Source organism: Pungitius pungitius, chromosome 7, assembly GCF_949316345.1.
Source record: "Pungitius pungitius chromosome 7, fPunPun2.1, whole genome shotgun sequence".
Taxonomy (NCBI): Eukaryota; Metazoa; Chordata; class Actinopteri; order Perciformes; family Gasterosteidae; genus Pungitius; species Pungitius pungitius.
In genome coordinates this window covers 19,536,034-19,556,045 of record NC_084906.1, presented here as the reverse complement: position 1 = coordinate 19,556,045, position 20,012 = coordinate 19,536,034, and the positions used below count along the sequence as shown (strand labels likewise).

At 49.2% G+C, this 20,012-nt stretch overlaps 1 protein-coding gene across 8 annotated transcripts in view; it reads right to left on the bottom strand.

The window, feature by feature from the left end:
• Nucleotides 1–236: 236 nt before the first annotated feature.
• sbno2b (strawberry notch homolog 2b) overlaps nucleotides 237–20,012 on the bottom strand; it is a 46,300-nt gene continuing 26,524 nt past the window's right edge. For 7 of the 8 annotated variants that reach the window (XM_037470480.2, XM_037470481.2, XM_037470478.2 and 4 more), the window contains 28 exons: nucleotides 16,736–16,927; nucleotides 15,406–15,492; nucleotides 14,653–14,758; nucleotides 14,403–14,563; nucleotides 14,163–14,296; nucleotides 13,850–13,940; nucleotides 13,607–13,750; nucleotides 13,386–13,503; nucleotides 13,181–13,286; nucleotides 12,851–13,004; nucleotides 12,592–12,768; nucleotides 12,218–12,315; nucleotides 11,221–11,303; nucleotides 10,914–11,096; nucleotides 10,573–10,694; nucleotides 10,348–10,479; nucleotides 10,110–10,245; nucleotides 9,654–9,766; nucleotides 8,126–8,197; nucleotides 7,843–7,951; nucleotides 7,672–7,743; nucleotides 7,410–7,553; nucleotides 7,103–7,197; nucleotides 6,241–6,333; nucleotides 6,006–6,137; nucleotides 5,341–5,417; nucleotides 4,793–4,983; nucleotides 237–4,484 (listed from right to left, as the gene is read on the bottom strand). In XM_037470480.2, the coding sequence (XP_037326377.2) occupies nucleotides 3,334–4,484; nucleotides 4,793–4,983; nucleotides 5,341–5,417; nucleotides 6,006–6,137; nucleotides 6,241–6,333; nucleotides 7,103–7,197; nucleotides 7,410–7,553; nucleotides 7,672–7,743; nucleotides 7,843–7,951; nucleotides 8,126–8,197; nucleotides 9,654–9,766; nucleotides 10,110–10,245; nucleotides 10,348–10,479; nucleotides 10,573–10,694; nucleotides 10,914–11,096; nucleotides 11,221–11,303; nucleotides 12,218–12,315; nucleotides 12,592–12,768; nucleotides 12,851–13,004; nucleotides 13,181–13,286; nucleotides 13,386–13,503; nucleotides 13,607–13,750; nucleotides 13,850–13,940; nucleotides 14,163–14,296; nucleotides 14,403–14,563; nucleotides 14,653–14,758; nucleotides 15,406–15,492; nucleotides 16,736–16,927 (4,473 nt within the window). In that variant the 3' untranslated portion in view covers nucleotides 237–3,333. The remainder of the gene's footprint in view (nucleotides 4,485–4,792; nucleotides 4,984–5,340; nucleotides 5,418–6,005; nucleotides 6,138–6,240; nucleotides 6,334–7,102; nucleotides 7,198–7,409; nucleotides 7,554–7,671; nucleotides 7,744–7,842; nucleotides 7,952–8,125; nucleotides 8,198–9,653; nucleotides 9,767–10,109; nucleotides 10,246–10,347; nucleotides 10,480–10,572; nucleotides 10,695–10,913; nucleotides 11,097–11,220; nucleotides 11,304–12,217; nucleotides 12,316–12,591; nucleotides 12,769–12,850; nucleotides 13,005–13,180; nucleotides 13,287–13,385; nucleotides 13,504–13,606; nucleotides 13,751–13,849; nucleotides 13,941–14,162; nucleotides 14,297–14,402; nucleotides 14,564–14,652; nucleotides 14,759–15,405; nucleotides 15,493–16,735; nucleotides 16,928–20,012) is intronic. The other variant, XM_037470483.2, reaches the window with a different exon arrangement.

Sequence of the window (20,012 nt, the reverse complement as noted above, 5' to 3'; positions counted from 1 at the left end):
GCTGGTGCATACCTTAGACGAGTTACTTAATAATCCAGCCGTGACTGTGTGACGTTTATGGAGTGATACCCAGGTGTAATGTGATGCTGCAGAAACTTGTTATGTCCATATTTGTGGGTACATTTTGTGATGCTGACTCACTTTTTACTCTTTAGCATAAATGAGACATGATGATCCAGATGTTGCCTTGAAGCCTTCTTCCTTAACCGGACAATGAACCACAGACTCGGTTTCAGCAATCTTCAAGTTTTTATTTGTTTACAAAGTTAAGATCGCAATTTCATATAGTCCTTCCTTTAATGAGTAGAAAACCTTTTAAAGAATTAGTCGAAAGGCACAAATTTTACAATATATACATTTGGATCTAAATTATAAATATATAGAAAACAAAAGCACAACCCAGAATAAAAGTGCTGAACAGAGTTTCTTTTTTTAATCTTTTTTTTACAGAAAAAATAGGCTTTGTTTAAAAATACATACAATCAGTAGCATGTTTTTTGTTTCATTTTTTTTGTTAGCAATAAATTATTTCTGAGAGTGATAACATGAATGTAATATGGTGAAGAAACGAGGGAGATGGTTACATTTTACGCGGAGCTAGCCAACAAAAGATCAGAAAAAAACAACAAGCTCAATCATAACCCACAAGAGAACAGTAACTCGATTATGCCATTCTTAGTGCAAAATGATAACGAAACGATCGACACCCAATCAACCTCTGGGAACCAAAACAAAGCTCTTTCTTCCTAAGAACGCGGTCCATGTCCCTCAAATGCATAAAGCTTTATTTCTGTGACTGTACGACGAAATCAAAGGCAAACCTTTTGCAGACTGACGTCCCGGAATGTGCCCGATGTGACGAGGAATATCAAAAGCAACGTTAAAACGAGGGTACCAGGAGAACACCGCGCGTCATCAGAGGAAACAAAGAAAGAGAAAGCGTTTGGAGGAATCTGATCCTGTGAGTTTGAGATGGGGGGGGGGGGGGGGCACGCCAACTCACATGTCCAACTAAGAAAATAAATAACGTTTCTTAACAAAGGAAACAGCCGTTGATCTTTGCCCCTAAGAAGGCATAAACAGTTCAAACCACGGACACAAGTCACCCATCACATTGAGACTAGAACATAAATACAGCAAAAGAGTCACAGCACAGGGTGAAGAACAGAGGAGCACACGTGCTGCTTTAGCTTCACCACGGCCACGTCAGGGGACCCCCCACCCCCCACCCTCCCCCCTCCCCGTTACACCTCCTGTGGGGTTCTTCCTGAGATTGACGAAAGCTCGGATATCTTGGATGCCGGTAACTCTGTGGAATACTTTGGTATCTCTCTGCGAACCCGAGGGCCGGACGAAGAAAAGCTCCGGAGAAACAATTCCACTTGAGGAAAGCAAAGAAAAAAAAAAAAAAAAGGTAAATGAGCAGAAAGAATCCAGACACTGTACAGCAGTACAGAACAGTGCAATTGTATTTGGTGGCAGATTATAATAGAATTTGTTTTATAGTAATCTTGAAAACTAGAAACTTCCCTGACCAAAACATTTTGTTCACTACACTAATAAGCAGGATAACATGTCTAAAATCTAAAATATCCCTTAAATATAAATAACAATAACTTTTATAATAACGATGACTAAAACACCAAAAGTCCCGTGAAAACGTACTGTACAAAAAGGTCTCACAATCCGCTGGACTAAAAAGGAGAAACAGAAATAAGGAGATTCATACCATGCAGAGGGAACCACGTAAACATTTCTATCTCACAACAGATGTGGAATATGGTTTTATTGCTTTTTGATCACGTGAACTTCATCCCGGCATGTTTACGTGTGCTTTTCACACGCACGGAGAGATCAGGCCGGATCTCACGGGTTGATGTTTCTATAATGTGTGCGATCATACACAGTGAGCGTCAAATGATATTTTGAAGTCTTGATGCCAGAAATGTCTTTTTTTTTTAAAGTGTCTCAGACGCTGTTTTTGTTTTTCAGCCCTCAAAACAATAAAAACCTTGAAAATCTTTGTAATTCTGCTTTTTTTCCTTCTTTTTTCTAAAAGTAATTTCCATATGTTTGGTAGTCAAAAATGTCAAAACAAAACAAAACAACAACCAAATCACTGGAGACTTTCTTGAGAAAACCGTGATCCAGGAGTCACATCGTTGAATGTTGTTGTCGGCTTTTGAAAAAACAAAAAAAAGAAAACAAAAGGGGTGCCAACATTTTTTGGACACGTCTCTGTTTAATCCTTGGCCGTACTGACCATGTCGCACACTGCCGCATCAAACCAGAAATAAAAAAAAAGGACCAATCATACCAGCACATACGGGCTTGATGGAGGCTTCTTCCCGAAGACCTCCACCAGCATAGTGTAACACAAACAACGACGGGAGGAGGGCGTTAAATACAAATATACCATGTTTAAATTAAAATGGAAACCAACGAGTTCACGTCTGTACATTAGGCTACATGGACTTCTTAAAGACTGCATTTATAGATTTCTCCAAAAGGCACTGTTTGCAACAGCAGACTGCTCTTCATCTCCCTTTTCCCTCACACTAGTGTTCATACGCGCAGGGAGGGAAACCAGAGGGAGCATGAACAACAACAACAACCAAAGAAGAAGAAGAAGAAGAAGAAGAAAACTGAGGCATTTCATGGCTTATCAGCTAAAAGGATTCCATCTGGGGTTTTTTTTCCTTTTCTCTTCCTCTCCTCATCTTCCAGTCCGACGCCATCTTCTGTGTCACTCAAGCCCCCCGAGCCTTGCATACAGCCTCGTTTTAGTCAAGACGGACGGCCATGAAGCGCAGGTAAAAGCAAAGGGAAATCTAAAAGATGTGTGTGTGGGGGAGGGAGGGAGAGAGAGGGGGGGGGGGTTGTTTAAACTGGTGAAAGGCATTTAGAGCTTCCAGCATCTTCACCAATCATACCTCGTAAAATCAGCAGCGGGAGGTTTGCTAATGATTTCCACACATCAGTCAGTGAGCTTTTGTTTCGGACAGCTCGTATGTTCAATATCGTCATCACGCGTTTTTGTTTGTTGTTTTTTTTACTTTGTTTGTTTGTTTGTTTTACAGCTGCCTTTCACTGTGGAGGACACACTTTGGTGCAGAAATCCGCTGTCGCCTTGGAACCGCCCCGAGCAGGTGAACGCTACGGGTGGATGAGGAGCGGGGGAGGGGGGAGGAGCCGAGCGCAGGACAGGCAGTGACGTGACTATAGGCCCTGAGGGGGGGGGAGGCGGGGAGAGTAGGTCCGAGGTTGCGACCGAAAGACAGCAGCGAACGAGACTTTGTAAAAAGATGAAAGGATAAAAGCCGGCGCGAGCTCTCAGTCCTGCGGCCGGTACTTGATGACGGAGCCGCGGTCCGGCCCGTGCAGGATGCTGTTCAGGGCCTCGCGGACGTCGAGGTGGCCGTTGGGTAAAGGCAGCGAGTCCGACTGGGGGAGGAGATAGTTGGAGGGGAAGCAAGGGGACGAGCTGGAGAACAGGGAGGAGGACGGGGACGGGCTGGAGAACAGGGAGGAGGACGACGACGACGTTGGGACCAGGCCGGACGCCGCCAGGAGGCCGGCGGGGACGTGCGCCGCCAGGCTGTTGGAGGTGGAGGACGCGGAGGAGGAGCAGGAGGAGGTGGAGGACGAGGGGCTGGCTTTCTGCGTGGGCATCTGGGGGGACAGAGGCAAGTCAAACAAGTCTATTAGGTCCTGGTGGTGGGTGCTGGCCAGCAGGTTGTGGTTCTGCTGCAGCAGGAGAGGCTGCTGGGTCAGCGCGGCGAGCTGGGCGCTGGGCGCGGCCTGAGCGATCAGCGACTCCAGGCTAAAGTCCTCGCCGTACGCCGCCGAGTGTCCCGCCAGGCCGTCCAGGCTCAGCGCCACCTCCGTGCTGTCCGGCGAGGGGGACGGCGAGCTCGTGGTCAGGTCCAGGATCTCGTCCAGGGGGTTCTTGCCGAGGGACGGCGCGGCCGGACGCAGCGGAAGCGATGGGCTCTTCATCTGCTGGAAATGCGCCGGGAAGGATTGTGGGTAAAACTGGGAGAAATTGGAGCGGATGCTGGCCGAGCTGGGGGCGGAGCCCGGGTTGCCGCCGTTGACGTTGAGCCAGCCGCCGTGGGTCCTCTGCTGCGCCGGGCCGGGGTTCCTCTGCAGGGACAGCAGGGGGACGTTGGGCTGGAGGGACTGCAGCCGCTGCAGCTGGGACGCGCTCCCCGGCGGCGCCCTCTGCAGGGCGCTTTGGCTCGGTTTCTGCTTCTGGCTGTGGGCGAGCGACTGCGCCAGCGACTGGTTGAGCATCGGCTTCTGGTTGAACAGGTTGGCCAGCAGGTGCTTGTTGTCCTGCTCCATCTTGTGCGCGCGCTCGGCCGCCAGCCGCTGCTCGGCGGCCTGCTGCTCGCGCTCCTTCCGTCTCCTCTTCACCTCCTCGTCCATCTGCAGCAGCTCCTCGCGCACGCGGGCCACGCAGTTCTCCGGGATCTTGATACCTGGGAAGTGGATGGGAACAGGGACCAAAACAGACAGTTGGGTTTTTTTCCTGCAGATGGAACATTCGAGGCGTTTCATAACCGTCGGGGTCACCGTAAAGGTCACAGGAGTTTCATAGGAAACAACAGATGAGGAATGTCAGCAACATTTTCATTTCCTCAATTTTTAAAAAAAGTGGCCACGTTGCATTTTTATCTTCAAAACAACTGACATCTGGTTCATTCATTTTGAATCTGGTCTATGTATTGTCTATGAGGCATTCCCAGTAGTATTGACTTGTACGAGGGGTGGGGGGGGGCGTACTGACCGACTTGCTTGTTATGGTGTTTGGTTTTAAGGCGGACGATCTGCAGGATGCTGGAGCTGGTGAGGTCAGACACCACGTCGGATACACGCTTCCACACCCGCAGCAGGGCGCCGCACAGCATGTGGTACTGACGGAGGCGCATGCCCTGCAGACACTCCTGACCTTCCTCGATCTTCTTACACTTCCCATTCCTGGGGGACAAGAAAAGGACAGGAAAAGAAGAAAAAAAATGTAATGATTTATGCAGCTGCAAAAAAAGAAAGAGGAAAAAAAAGGCCCACAATTTCCTCGCGTGTCCCTCATTCAGGAGGCCGGATCAAGAGGCGGAAGGAGCAGTTCTACTCCATCAGATGCTCCATCAGATGCTCAATGCGAGCATTCAGAACACAGTCCGCACCACGTTAATCCCCGGGAATGGCATCCGGCCTTAAATCCACGCCGGCAGAATGCTAGTTAGCAGCAGCCTGATTGGACGCGTTGAGCCGGTAATCCCGCAGGTGGGTGGTGGTGGTGGGGGGTGGGGGGGCACGCGGTGGTTACCTACTTACCAGTTGGCATGGCTGCACTTCTTGAAGGAGAAGGTGAACTGGTTCTCCCAGCTCTCCCTGGCTTCCTCCGGCGTCACCTGGAAAAAGGAAACAAGTGTTTTTTATATTCCATATATATGTGTATTGTGTATTGAAAATATTGATTTACACTACAATTAGAAGTATCAGCATTATTTTCTTTAAAGAGACACTGTTTTGTTCTGTTATTACTGGTCTTCTGTTGATCAAATGATGTTCATGTCGGGAAGTGAAACAGGTTGAGCTTTAATGAAGGAACGTAATCCTCCTCACGACTATATATATTTTTTAAATTGGTACGTGGATGATTCTTTGTCAATGGCTCCTGGTTCATTACTCATTCATGGCCACCAGGGGGCGTCAGGCTCCGCACAAACCGTACACAACAAATAGTAACTGGATAGTTTGAATAATTATTGTAATTTAATTAAGACAATTTATTGCAAAACACGAGAAATCAGTCGGTTCAACTTTTATGGTTTTTCTGTCGTGATGTTTTACAGTTAGAAAAAAATCTAAAAACTAAAACTGAAACCAAGGTAGGTCCATTTCGTTTATTTAAAATAAACCTACTACATAATAAGCTTGCATATAGCCCGCGATACGCAGCCTCACTGATTGGTCCACAGAGAGACGGGGTAGATTACCTTGCGGTAGCGCAGCTGCAGGTTGTCCAGGCTCTCGGGGTGCGTCTGCTTGCCGATGTTGGGCTTGTAGACGATGAGGTTCTTGCCTCGTCCTTGCTCCGCCAGCAGCACGCACGGGTGGTTTCCCCGCAGCTGTGGAGAGGCGGGAGAGAATTATGCAAACCGCCTCGTGTCTCAGCGGACACACATGGAAGTGTCTCTCAGCGATGTCTGTATTAAATTATACCGGACTGACCTTCAGGGAAAGGTAGAATCCCTCATCGGGACCGCTGAGCTTTAGTGACCTGTTGAAGGCCTCGTCCCAGGGCATGCCTCGGTCCACACTGATCTACAGGGGCACAGAAGGACCAGACACTAAAGTGCGTGCTGTGAAAGGGGGGGGGGGGGGGGGGGGGTCAAGCGACCATGCAAGCACACATTCCTGCAAGGAATCCCAAAAGTTCTTCTCTCACAAGCTGCATTTCCAATGAGAAGTTCGTAGGGCTACTCTCAGAGGCCTCTGCGGACTGTATGAAGAGGCACGACATGGGACGCGCTGGTCACATGGGTAAACACCCTGCCGGTCAGTGCGCCCGGGTAGAAGAACAGACCCCTCCGGCCGCGTGTCACCGCGACAACATTGACCGCTGCAGAGTATTTACTGGACGTGATGAGGAGTCAAACGACGGTGAGGAATATTTTGCTTTCCCTTCACAAGGATTCGTCTCCTCCAGCAGTCTGACTGCAAAGAGACAACGATCACCATGAAGTGCAGAAGTCGAGTTACCTCTGGAAAAAAGATCCCCCAGTTGCGTCACGTCTCTTTTGTTGTGCAGAAACTGTGCAAACCGTGCAAAGCTTGTCATGGAAATTCATGGTCATTGGTATTTGCCGCCTAATCTGTGAACATTGCTCCGCTGCCATTAAACGCGAACTTGCTCACTCCTCTGGTCCGCCGGGATTTAACTCGGAGAGAGAAAGCGGTTTGCATCTCTTTCTTCTTTTTAGGATGCATGGGATCACTTCTTCTAATGCCCCCCCCCCCCCACACACACACTTCTTATTTGGGGTTGGCCAGATATGCAGTAATGATAGCCTTTTTCCCCTCAGGTGCCTACCTTGTAGAGAACAACCTGTCCATCTTGAGGATTTCCAACCGTCAAGAATATCTCCTGCTTCTCCTCGTAGATCTCGTCGTTACCCGGAGCCAGATCTGTGACAGGGACAAACAAATTCACGTTAGAAAGATAAGGAACCCGACTTAAAAGTGTACTGATCAATAACTCAAGTTTGATACAATTTTACTTCAAGTACTTTAAACTAGCAGATTCTGATCTTGTTTTCTTTCTTTTGGTGTTACGCTGCAATTATACTTATGAAACATAGAATCGCGACGCGTCTCGATCAACACTCCACCCTTCGTACCTAGGATTCCCATGTCGTATTTGCCCTCCTTCTTGTCCTTCTCGATCAGGTAGTCAAAGTTGTCCGTGAAGTACTGGAACAGAAAGTTCTGCTTGTGCACCTCCAGGCCCAGGATGCGATTTAAGAACTTTGTAATGCTGCAGTCTGAGAGAAAAGAACACAACACAGAACAGTAAGTTCAGCTGGTTTTACGTTGACACATGGGACACATATATATAATATATATATATATATATATAGCCAAAGTGCTTGGCTACTCTACCTTTCTCTGTATTGATCCCAAAGCGCGACTCCCTACAAAAGATGCCCACATCCATCATTCCGATCTTCATGTCTGAAAAACAGAAAGAACAAGCGTTGTTTTCTCGGCTCCATCACAGCAAACCGGCGAAGAAGGTTCTCCTGGAACAGATCCAGCAAGGCCCAAACATACCTCTGAAGAACATGGCTTCGCCCGCAGGGTAGCCTTTGGGAGGGGGCACCTTGTTTTCTATGTGGCCGAGGATGGCTTTGGTGATCTTATCGAGAGCCTTGGTACCGTACTGCGAGGAAAAAGGAGGACGTCAAATCGTTAAAGATAAATTGCCTCGCAAGGCTCAGACGGATAAAAGAGCGGCTGCATGCCGTTAAGAGGGATCAAAGCCTTTGAAGTAAAACATTAAATGATGTTTATTTAGGCTTTAAATGTCAGAATTTTATTTTGAAAGGTTGCCTACCTTGTTCTCAAAATTGTACTTGCTGAGGTCCCTGGATTCTGTGGCTCTTCTGTCTCCATGGGTCAGTGCACCCTGCGGAGTGGATTAGCACCAGTGTTATTAGCGGTATTAGCAGCGGTGGGGTTCAAAGCGTTTAGAGGCTTCATCACACCAACACAGACGCTGTCATTATGCGTTTGCTGTTGCTGATTGACGCTCGGCCACGCAAGAGGGGGAGCATGAACCAGGAATATACATCTGGATGTTATACAGCCATGAAAGGTGAAGAGTGTGCACCTCGAGCTCTGTTGTTCATAGACCCTGCTTCATTAAATATTTCACATGATTGTGGAGTGTTTGTTATTGCATTAACCTTTTCCTCAATTTGGCAAAATACAGAAATCCTTCAAAATAAAACATTAAATTAATTAAAGTACTGATATCAGATGTACACATATTCCACTTGAAGTACAAGTAATGCATTGAAATACTCCCGTGGATGTATGTGAGTATCAATAAGTCCCTCACACACACACACACACACACACACACACACACACACACACAAACAACGCGGTGTCAGTCTGCTCTCCGTACGAGCTGTCGAGAAGGAACAGATGAGGTGGAGGTGTAAAACAAAGCTGCAGCTACGCTCCTTCTGTATTGACTTTAAAAGGTAAATCAAAAACCTGGGGACGGCAGGTGGAGGCGGAGTTTGAACAGCTGCTTTAAATTGGAATGCCGGGTTTGTGTAAGATGTTTTCCATATGATTTCAAATGAGGCGAAGGAACATCTCGAGACTTGTTGTCACTTCCCGGCTCTGCCCAAACGGAAGAATGTCTTAAGATACCAAAACCAAAACGGATGTCTCAGCCAAATGTGACTTCACGGCTGATCTGGAGTCAGATGGTCTCCACGGTATTCAGCAGCCTAGTGTGTGTGTGTGTGTGTGTGTGTTTCAGTCTCACAGGGCAACAAGACGGGATTCAGAATTACTGAACACCATACAATAGTTCTCCTTCAGCCAAAGGAACTGTCACGCTGTGTCACTATGGAAATAAGGGACCGCTTCAGCCTTTGATAACAGTGCAAAATGAACCTTGAGATATTAATTATCCACACTTATGATCATTCGGTTTCCAGTTGTTGTGCTGGGGAGGGGAAAGAGGGAAAGAGAGAATTTTGTTGAAGTTTGTGGGGGAAAAAACCGTTGATGTAACTCTAAGCGAACAGAGACTCAGCCTCCTGGCTCGAGAATACCAAAAGAAACAGGAAGCCCAAAGGGAGAGGGCAGGGTGAGGAGGCGGACGAGGAGGCGGACGAGGAGGCGGAGCCGCTGCAGACCCAGAGCACCAAAACCAATAAACACCACACCCTCATCAACTCTCCGTTTACCGTGGGACGATTCTTCTCACAGAAGGACAACAGGATGAAAAGGTCTCCTTTCCCACGAGAAAGGTTCATCTCAGATAAAAGGTATCAGCGGAAAAGGACTGGAGGAGCAATGCAACACGCACGCACACGCTCCTATGAGGCTGTGGTAATTACCAGGCTCTCTAGTCTTTTAGCCACGATGGAGGCGAAGCGTCTCTCCCCAGCCAGCTCTGAGATGAGGAAGATGTACTCCGGCGCCGTCACCTGATTGGACCGATGTGTGCGACCTGGAGAGACGAGCAAGAGACACATTTCATCCACCTCGTGCCTGACATGACACCATGTGAGAACCTCTCTAGCTACCTAAGAGCTGAGCTACTGCCTCCCCGTTTATTATCTATGGTTATGTTCAACAAAAGCAGATTTCCTTATTCGTCAGAATACTGTATATGTGGGCGAGGTTTGACATTCGAGGTTGACGTTCATTCCTCATGTAGACGTATAAAAAATCCCCCGGCACAGTATGCCTCCCGGTGAACTATGACTTTCTTTGCTAGTATGCAAAAAAACACACACACACACACCACCACAACCGCTATGGCTGTTTTTAGAGCGTATTCCCAGACTCACCAAATTGCTGAATGGCCCTGTCTGCGCTCCAAGGCAGCTCCAAGGTCATGTGGACCCTGCGCCGCTGGTTCTTCACTCGCTTGTCCGCCTGCAGGGAGATGCCCGAGCTGGCCGCCTCCGAGATGATGGCCACGAACTGGAAGAGAGGAGGAGGAGGAGGAGATCTCGTTGATGCTTCGTTTCACTGAGATGCAGCTCGTTTTCCAGCTCTGCGCGTCGCAGGGAGGCAGAATCTGACCTTCTCGGCGCCCATGAAGCGGTCCTTCTCCTTGATGTTGATGTGGTCGATGGTGAGGCCCTGCTCGGCCCGGGACTCGTAGCGGACGCTGCCGTCGGGACGCCGCACCACGCGACCCTTGCGACCGGTCATCTGCGGAGCGGGTATTTAATTGCCTTTTGGCTCCTACATGAATGCGTTGCATGGTGGCCGTGGCCTTTCTGACTCAGTGTCTGGAACTCGTACCTCTGAGACTTGATCCGGTCCTCCGAACTTATCGATGAGCTCGTCCAACGTATTGAGAGGTAGTTCTTTTCCCAGCACAGCTATTTTGTTGAGGAGGCTCTGCTTCATCTCCTCGACCCTGGCTGTGGACGGGAAGTGGAGGAGGCTTTTGAACTTGTGGCCCCCGTATAGGAGTCGATATATACGTAGATATATATGCACTTTCATTATCTATAACTATGATGGCACTAATACAAGAGGGAAAAAAAACTAAACAACAACAGGGTTGTTTCCCTGTCTAGGCCTGCATCACTCCTTTTGACAGCGGGGCCACGCCCCCTTTGGACCGGAAAGACACCTACCTGTCTGGCAGCTGGTGTGGTTGACAAAGATGACGTCATCATTGTCCAGCAGAGAGTCCGGGGAGGAGTTGGAGTCGGTGTCCACGCCGTCCGAGTCGCTGCTGCTGTCATCGCTGATGTTGATCACGCCGCCGCTGTCCACCGTGTGCTTCGGTACCTTCGGCTGCCGACCTCTTGGCTTCCCTGATCGGACGCCACGACACGATGTCAAACGTTATTTTAGAATGCGTACGGTTAACGGCGCTCTGTTAACGGTGTCAGCGGAGCGCCGAGCTGCATGCGGTCCGAGCGGCGGGCCTTCACTTACGTTTTCTCTTGTTTCCCGGGGCTTTCTCTCGCCTCTGTTTCTCTGAGGGGAAATGCTTCGTTACGAGGGACTGGAAAACTCCCCTGAAAGGGAAGAGGGAGAGAGGAGGACACTTACATTCCCACATCTGAGACTGCCGATACGTTGCTGATTTGAACCACACACGTTGATGAACGTGTGTGTGTGTGTGTGTGTGTGAGGTTCAGAGTGGAGCCGTTTCAGAGCACCGTGCAGCTGCACCCTCACTTTCCTGTTTTTCTTGCTTTCAAACTGAACGGCTGAGGATAACTGAAGAGATTGCTGAGATTAATTGAGCATAAATGGCAAAGACTGTGAGTGCGTGACCTGAATACCTGAGAATGTGTGTGTGTGTTTGTGTGTTTTTGTGTGTTCCTCCTTGTGAGGCAGCTTGATCAAGCAACAAAATGAAATGGAAGAAAAGCCACAGACTGCGTGGGCTTCAAGCAGCTCAGGGCTGGGAAAGGCATTTTGACATTTTAGTGAATGTTCTTTTAAATGAACCAGGGCCTCGTTACCTTAGGAGCATTTATTTAAATGAAAAAATAAAAATAGCAGACGAGCCCTTTCAGCCTGTTATTTTGTTGTATAGTTGGATTGATTTTTCTTTTTCTTTCCCGCGCCTCCTGCCCTCCTCTGCTTCTCTTTGGCTAGTTATCGGCTAGTTGCAAACTATTTCTTACTGTGCATATCTATTTATTCACTTATTACACTTTACATATGCACATACTCTGCACTTTTTGATATTTTGCACTTCTGGTTGGATGTTAAACTGAACATTTCGTTGCCTCAGTACTTGTACCCTGTGCAATGACAATAAAGTTGAATCTAATCTTATCGGTGCCCTCTGCATAGAAAGTTTCAAGCGTATTGCTGATGAAGAACGATGGGGGAAGTTTAGAAAAAGGGTTGACGAACCCTGAAATAAACCTTTTCAAAATCTAACAAAATAAAATAAAAAAAACACATTTTCACTCACTCTGCTGCAGAAACAAATCTGTCGAGATGGCCGTCGTTCTCGTCGAGGACTTCTCTGGTCCGGGACTCTCCGGTAGACTGCAGCCCGATGACGATGCACTGAAGGAGAAACAAAAGCAAATCAACAACCAAAGGTCCACAGCTCCACTGGGTTTACCTGAAGTCAATTTCACTCACGTTATATCATCCTTGTGGAAATAAGTATGTTAAATAAAATAAAAAATATAAAAAAATCTGACCCTCAATCATCCAACAAATAGCCTCAACAACTCTCCTTCATCTCTAGAATTCCCTTTCCTGCTTGGGTTCTTCCTCAGGCTCATTTACAGTCATACATGCTACACGACTCAGGGTCCAACGGTGTGTTGTGCTGACCTTTCCGGCCAGCAACTCTTTCTTGGCCAGCTCCACCAGGCAGCGGACCTTGGCAGCGATGCAGAGGTATTTGAAGAAGCGCTGGTGAGACGACCAGAACTGGCCCCACAGGGACTTCCTGCTGACCAGGCCCAGCTCATCCGCCGCACGCATGAACACCTGCAGCGCCTCCGCCCACTGGACGCAGATTCCAGATGTGGTCAGTCACTTTAAAATGCATACGTGTGTGTGTGTGTGTGTGTGCACACGCCATGCTCACCAGTTTGGCAGCTTTGTTGTAGACCAGTTTGAAGTCGCTGTCCAGCCCGATCTCCTCGACGCGGAAAGACACGCCCGAGAAGCTCAGCTGCCGCGCGATGTACATGCCGCTGACCTTCATGTCCATGGCAACAATCTCCATGGCACCGACGCCCCTGTTTACAAGCGGAGTATGGATTATTCGAGGGAACTCTATGCCGAATCGAGCAGCCAGGACCGCAGACCAAGCGTTCGCTATCTTCCAGGGAGCGAGCGGCGAACCCGGGGGGGGGGGGGAAACGTGACACTTTTTGAGGTAAATCCCGCATTAACGTGTCTCTCGCTTACAAACCTCTTCTCAATGGCGTGCAGGAAGTCTTCGAAGGCCCTGAAGGGCGTGCCCTCGCCCCAGATTCCCAGGCGGCTCATGTAGATCATGTTCTTTGGCTCGGAGGCACCTGGGGGGCAAAGACGTCACACCCATGTAAATCCTGAAATCTGCGATTTGCATCGCGTGACGCACCTTCCACTGCGGCCTTGCTGGTGTGTGGGCCTACCTGTGGCACTGGCGTACACCACTCGGGCCCTCGGCAGCTTGTTTTGCAGGTCAAGCACCGCCTTGCCCATCTTGGTAGAAGTGGCATTCTTGGCTTTGTGGCATTCGTCAAAAATAATCTGCAGCGAGGGGGGGGGGTTAAGGGCAAATAACTCGGACGTGGAATAACAATCGCGTGTTAGAAAACAAGGCGGACGTGAGGCCGACGAAATGAAAGGATACAACTCCGTCGAAGTCCGGCCTGCACCAGTCCAGGATCTGTTTGATCCGGGTCCGGTGCTGCCCCCCCGCCTGGCTCTCGCCAATCAACGCAGAGTAAGTTGCAAACAGAACTCCTTCTGAGGTAGCTGTGTCTCCATACTTAATCTGCAAAAACAAGTCACACATTCACAGGTGTATTTGTGAGATATGAACATGCACAAGGCCTCGCTGTCTTCCTTTTCTGCGTGAGAAACCTGGACTCACCTTGTTTAAGGCATGCACGGGGATATTCGGTGCATCTATGTCTTTGAGATCCCTCTCTGCATCAAATTTCAGGTCATTGGATATGCTGAACCTGAGGGCAGGAGCAAGGAAAGGGTTAGTCAGTCATTCAGAAACTAGCCTCAGCATGCTCAGACAAAGGTACAAAGTACTGAAAGGCTAAAGAATGACGTCTTCTTCGACAGGAAAAACTTTGATTAAGGTTCTGAAAATGATATTGATCGCAGTGATATTTTATGACGTCAACACTTTGAAGCTCTCAAACCGTCACAGCCCTGGGTTCAATCTCTCTCACCATAATGATTTCTTCCTCCCCTTAAGGTAGTTCTCCAGGATGATTCCTGCCACCGTGCGTCCCTTCCCGACCCCGGCGCCATCTCCGATCAGGAAGCCTGCCCTCTGGTTGTTCTGCAGGATGACCTCGTGTTGCTGAGGACGCACAGACGGCAAACACATGAACGGAGGTGCCTGTACAAGCAAGACATTAAAGATTCATAGATACAAAAGTAATAAGTGCTTTGAGCGCCGTGTGTACCTGGCAGGCGTAGATGATGGCCTCTAGCTGCAGAGCGGACAGCAGGCCACAGTTAATGGTCGGCTCAGGGATGGACAGCGTGTACGTGATGTCGGGAGGGGGGACGCTGGATAGCGTGTTGGTCTCCACCACGATGTCGGGATGAGAAATTCCTATAGTGGCTGTGTGAGGGAGCAAAGAGAAGAGCAGTGTAAAAAGGGAGTATTTTAGGTGGTTAGAAGGACACACTGCATGTGGACATTCAGCCTACATTTGGAAGGTCTGTACTCGGCGTATGTGTCTACATGTCCCAGTTCCTCGGTCTCTTCTTCGTCGGCATCCTCTTCCTCCTCCTGGGGTGTCTGGGTTCTCTGAAGCTGGGAACAGCAGAGAGACTCAATTCAGAATTAAATCAAATGAATATTGGATGTTTCAGATCAGGTGAGGCGGAGTTAGGAAAGAGGCCGTTAGTAGAAAAGGCTCGACCCATCTAGAGCTTCTTTTTAATTAATTAAATATAACCAGTCAAGCAACAAATGCATTTCAAAGGTGGGTGAATCCAGCAGCAGCTTTGAAATACATTTGCAACCATAGGCAGAGGAGTGCTTTACATATTCGGGCCACGGTGTTATCTGACTAACTGGAAATGCAAAAGCGTTCCGCTTTGACGGACAGGTTGATAACACGCGGCCTCTGTTCCCCTCACGCAGACTTTTCAAAAGAGACAATGCGATCCACAGAATAATCCATTCTCTGTGCAACGCGCGGTTCTACAGACATGGCCGAGCATCTGCATTACAATTACAGCAAAACGCGAGGCGCTACCTTCATGCACTGCACTCAGAGTCTGGGATTAGTGGCTCCTCGTGTTGCTATGTGAAACAAAGCCAAAGCTCCACCATGAGTTGCAAACACGTTAAGAGACGCAGTGGAAAGTGAAAAAATGTGCAAACTGACGTCAGGCGCGTCTAGTTAAGAGAGCTTAGCGTTGGTTTGAATATCAGACCGAGGTTGGAGTGGCTACCTGGAATCCTCCTAAAGGTGGGGGGCTGATAAGAGCAGTAATATCATCCAAACTGGCCAAGCCATGAAACCTGCTGGTGCCATTCAGCTGTCGACAAAACATAACATGAAGAAACACAAAACACAGATGAAAACAGTGACAAAATGCAGAAGTAGAGAGAAAATGAAAAAAACAACAACAACACGAGTAATCACTGAATGTATGCGTGTGCATATTTTTATATATATGTATAAATATATATGAATGTGCATGAGAGCGTGTGGGCACTTTGTCTAGTGGCTCAGCACTCAACAAAATGCAATTTGTTGTCTGGTGGTCAAAAGCAAACGACGACAACAACAAAAAGGCAGATGAAGCCGTGTGTATCTGGGAAACATCATGGGCGAAATGAGGGCAGAATGAAAAGGAAAACATAAAAGGCTCTCAGAGGAAAATGAATGTCCTCTGATTCATATCAAAAAGACATCCTCAGACGTATCCAATTCAAAGAGGACTCAACGGCAGCGAGAGAGAGGATCAACGCTCAGATCCCAGCCAAGAGAAAGTCTTTCTAAAACAACGCTGATTATTACTTACAGGCTTTCTGTAGCGAAGGATCCTATTGTGTGTCCCCAAATCAAATTGTGTGCAAAAACATGTGCGATGAAGTCTAAAAGCGGTCGGTCATGTGGAGCCAATGTGATCAGGTCGCCCGAGGGGATCGGCCTGCTACTTAGAAGAAATACTGGTTGGATTCATTCATTCTACCTATTTGAGTGTTTAAATAATGGGAATAAGTGATTTACAAGTAAAAAAAAAAAAGTGTGTGCATAATAAGTGGAGGTTCAACAGTTAATTTATTCTGTCAAATTTTAAAGGGGCCACAGCTTCGGATGAACATGACAGAAAAAGGAAATTATCTGTAGAGTTAAAAACAAAATAGATTGAAACTTGCCCGACAACCAAACGAAGCTGCATTAATCCTTGTAGTAATTGTAATAGTTGTCGTAAGACAAGTGTTGTGTAAACAGATAACTTGCGGCTGCAGAGCAGCAGCCATGTTTGATATATCCGGTCACTGTGTAAATACACACTACAAACGCTTACTCAGCTACGGCCCTTCCCTCTGCACTATCCAATTAAATATTAATGAACAAAAACAATTGTTTTCACGTGGATGCATGGCTGAAACATGGAGGCCGGTGTCCCTGGGCAGAATGAACACAAACAGGCGGAAAACAGGTCCAGAGGAAAGAGACGAACGTGACCCGGCGCTCGCCTCCCCCTTCGTGTTACACTTAAGCCAGAGCCGTTGCCGGGGTAACCGGCGGCTCCGCGTGTGTCCTCTGACCTCTAGCTGCCTCTGTGCTGGTGCGGCGGTGGCGGCGGCGGGGGCGGCGCTAGTGTTGACGTCCCTCAGGGTGAGCACCGGGTTCAGGTTGTCGGGGCTGATGAGGGACTGCGCGTCGGCGTACTCCGACAGCGAGTCGGCCGGCGACGAGAACAGGGAGTTTGTGGAGAGGTCATCGATGCAGGACAGGTCCTGGAAGGGAGAGGAAGGAGACGAAGGCGTTAGGCGCGGCAAACACACACGTCCGTCACAAAGTCTTCATTTCGTGCCCTTTGGCGGACGCGGGTCGTGCAGAAAAAAAAAAAAAAAAAAAAAAAGGCGCACGGATGTGAGCGAACCACAGGCCATAAAGGAGGCCCATTCACGCTGGATGGCAGCCAACGCCGCACTCTTTAGGGAGTAACACGAGTAGCCCAAACAAAATATAATCACACGCAGATGTGTGAGAGCGAGCGGAGAGCGGGACTGGATGGGGGGGTGGGGGGTGGGGTGGAGGGGCATAATGAGGGCGCTTGTGTCTGCGTGTCATTCCAGCTATGGCCGCCTTCCAGTCGCCCCTCTATTCATATCCCCCCCAGAGCCATTAACGCGCCATGTTCTTTAACTAGCCCCCCCCCCCCCCCCTCCCCGGGACTTACAAACGTGGATGTGGGGAGATAGGGGTGCAGTGGTTTTGACATCATAGCAGACCATGACAAGCTGAACAGAGGACAGACTGTTATGGGATACTGACTGACGTTTTTTTTTTGTGCATGTTTGCCGGTGTGTTTTCCTGGATGGGTGTGCACGTGTATTTATACACATATAGTTTCCACAGTCCGCCCCCCCCCTCGGGACCTAGCTGCACCCCGCAGACAACCATTAAGCAGCTTTAAAACACTTTAACGTTTTAAACACGTAAAAAACGTAGTTATTGATACAATGACTTTTACTACGTTTCCTCAGAATTCCTATGCTAAGCTAAGTTAGCCATTCTAATTTAGTGCGTGGACACAAGATCCCCAAATGATGAGACGCTGCAAACAAATCCAAGAGCAAAGCGAAGCAAAAGCCTCCATACAAACGCCTCCACGGTTCAGAGTGAAAACTCCGCACCGTCCAGCGGTGACGGGGCGCGGCCGAAGAGCGACGTGCCGAGAGGCTGAAAAGTCCTAAAAACGGACACGATTCATGCTGCAGATTACCGGTGGCCATTACTCACGGCCCGGCTGAAAATATTTCAGGAACAGAGAGAGAGGGGGGGGCGCTAACCCCTTACAGATTAAATAAAAAGGGCCCTCCTCTGGCTGCGGGGCAGGGTGAGGTGCTGGTGATGTTCTACAGGAACCTCTTCACAGCTCCACCTCTGACCCCTTCCCCAGCGTCTGTTTGGGGACCCTGCGGGCGGTGCCTCCCGCTGTGCCCGCCGAGGACAGACAGGAGTAAACAAGGAGAGACATGGGATTCCACCACGGAGACACAGCAGCAGCAGCAGGGCAAACCACCAACAATCGATTGGAATAATTTGGATGTCGTCTGATTAGGAGAAAGAATTTAACTTGATATTAAACCACACAAGTTTTAGGAGCTAAGCTTTGCGTGTAAACATGCTGATGTTATAAAAACCTTAATGACTTAAATGCGCTGCCTCACACTTGATTGATTCAATCTCAGTGAACTCGCCCCAAATCCGCTCCGCAAACATGTGACATGAATTTACACCCCGCGGCTCACTGCTCCGTCATTTCTGGGCGGGGAAGAGGAGGGGGGGGGGGGGGGGGGGCGGGCTCCTGTGATGCAACACTCCGGACTCGCACGGGAGAAACTGCAGCGGCTTGTCGGGAGCTCACCAAGGACCTCGCTAATCGAGTTATTAAGCAGAGCGTAACAGAGGCCGTGGTGTGTCAGCGGTGTGGTGTGCCCCCCCCCCCTCCCTTACCCCCGTCTCCCCCCTCCCCTCCAGGCCCGTACCGAGGACCAGTTTGCCTCCTGTTCCGAGGGCCGGGCCCTGCCGAGGGGAGATAAGGCTTGGATTCCTACTGCTGTGATGGTAATCTGGCAGCACACAGCCACAAGACCACTAATCCTCCCTCCCTCCCTCCCTCCCTCCCTCCCCCTCTTTCTCTGCCTTCATTTCTCTCCCTCTTCTTCTCGGCTGCGCATTTTAAAACAAAAAACAAATGTGAGTTTCTTTTTCAATTGTTTTCAGGGAATTAGAGCCGCTGTAAACCTTGATTACGACAGGCAGCGAGACCCCGGTGTGTGTTTGTGAGTCCGTGGAAGCCCGTGTGCTCGCCGTTTGTCCACGCCGCGCTCCCCCCTTTTATGCACTTCACGTGCTCCTCCAAACACCGGCACTCCTGTGACAACCGGCCCAATAACAAGGTGCAATCTTGAACAGACTGACTGCAGAAATCACCAGAAAGCAGCTCATCACGCCGGGTGCCCGTGGAAGCAGTTAATTGCTCCGAAGCGACCGGGGTAATAACAGCTGTTTAATCGATGGATGATTAACGAAGGAGAAGCTGCAGCTGGGTGCGCAGCGACCCCGGAGGCCGCGGCTATGGGCTCTCTGGATCGGAACCGGAGGAACACACACAAATTAAAAAAGAAATCCACACACAATACAACCGCTAGTTGCTACAAAGTACATTTAGACTCCTTAAAGGAGCACCTGGGAGAAGCGAGAAAGTGAGGAAATGGCCGCGCTGACGCTGGTTATGACACCTGATAAGGTGCTACCATACAAGGAAGCACCCTCACTGATAACCCAGAGAACATTTCCATGGCCGCTCGAACTCTCTTTGTCTGTACACGTTGGTCCCTTCCTTTTAAAAAGGACGCGGTGGTTTATACCCCCCTCCCTCTCTGGTCCGATGGAATCCTCCTTGTGTAGTGTTGCCAGCTGCTGCTTCTTAACACAAGTTGCTTCGGCATCGAATTCCACCTTTAAATAATCCACAAACTATTTTGGATGCGGAGAGAAGAGACTTTTTCTGCCCTCGGCTCGAATGTTTGAGGCTAATATTCTCAGCCCTTCGCCACTTCCTGTTGGAGTGGATGCGGGGCTTCCCCCTCCTACACACTGCCAGCTTTCCCAAGGCGAGCACACCGGCCCCCGCTCCTTTACACAGCACACCCACGTGCGCGCACACACACACACAAACACACACCTCGCATGACCTCGCCGCATCCGTGGCCCCGTCCTTTAACGCTCTGAGCGTCTACGTCACCTCCTCGCCCCGCCAGCCTCACGCTCGCTTACCTTTCACTGATATGAATCTGCACGAAGCGCAAC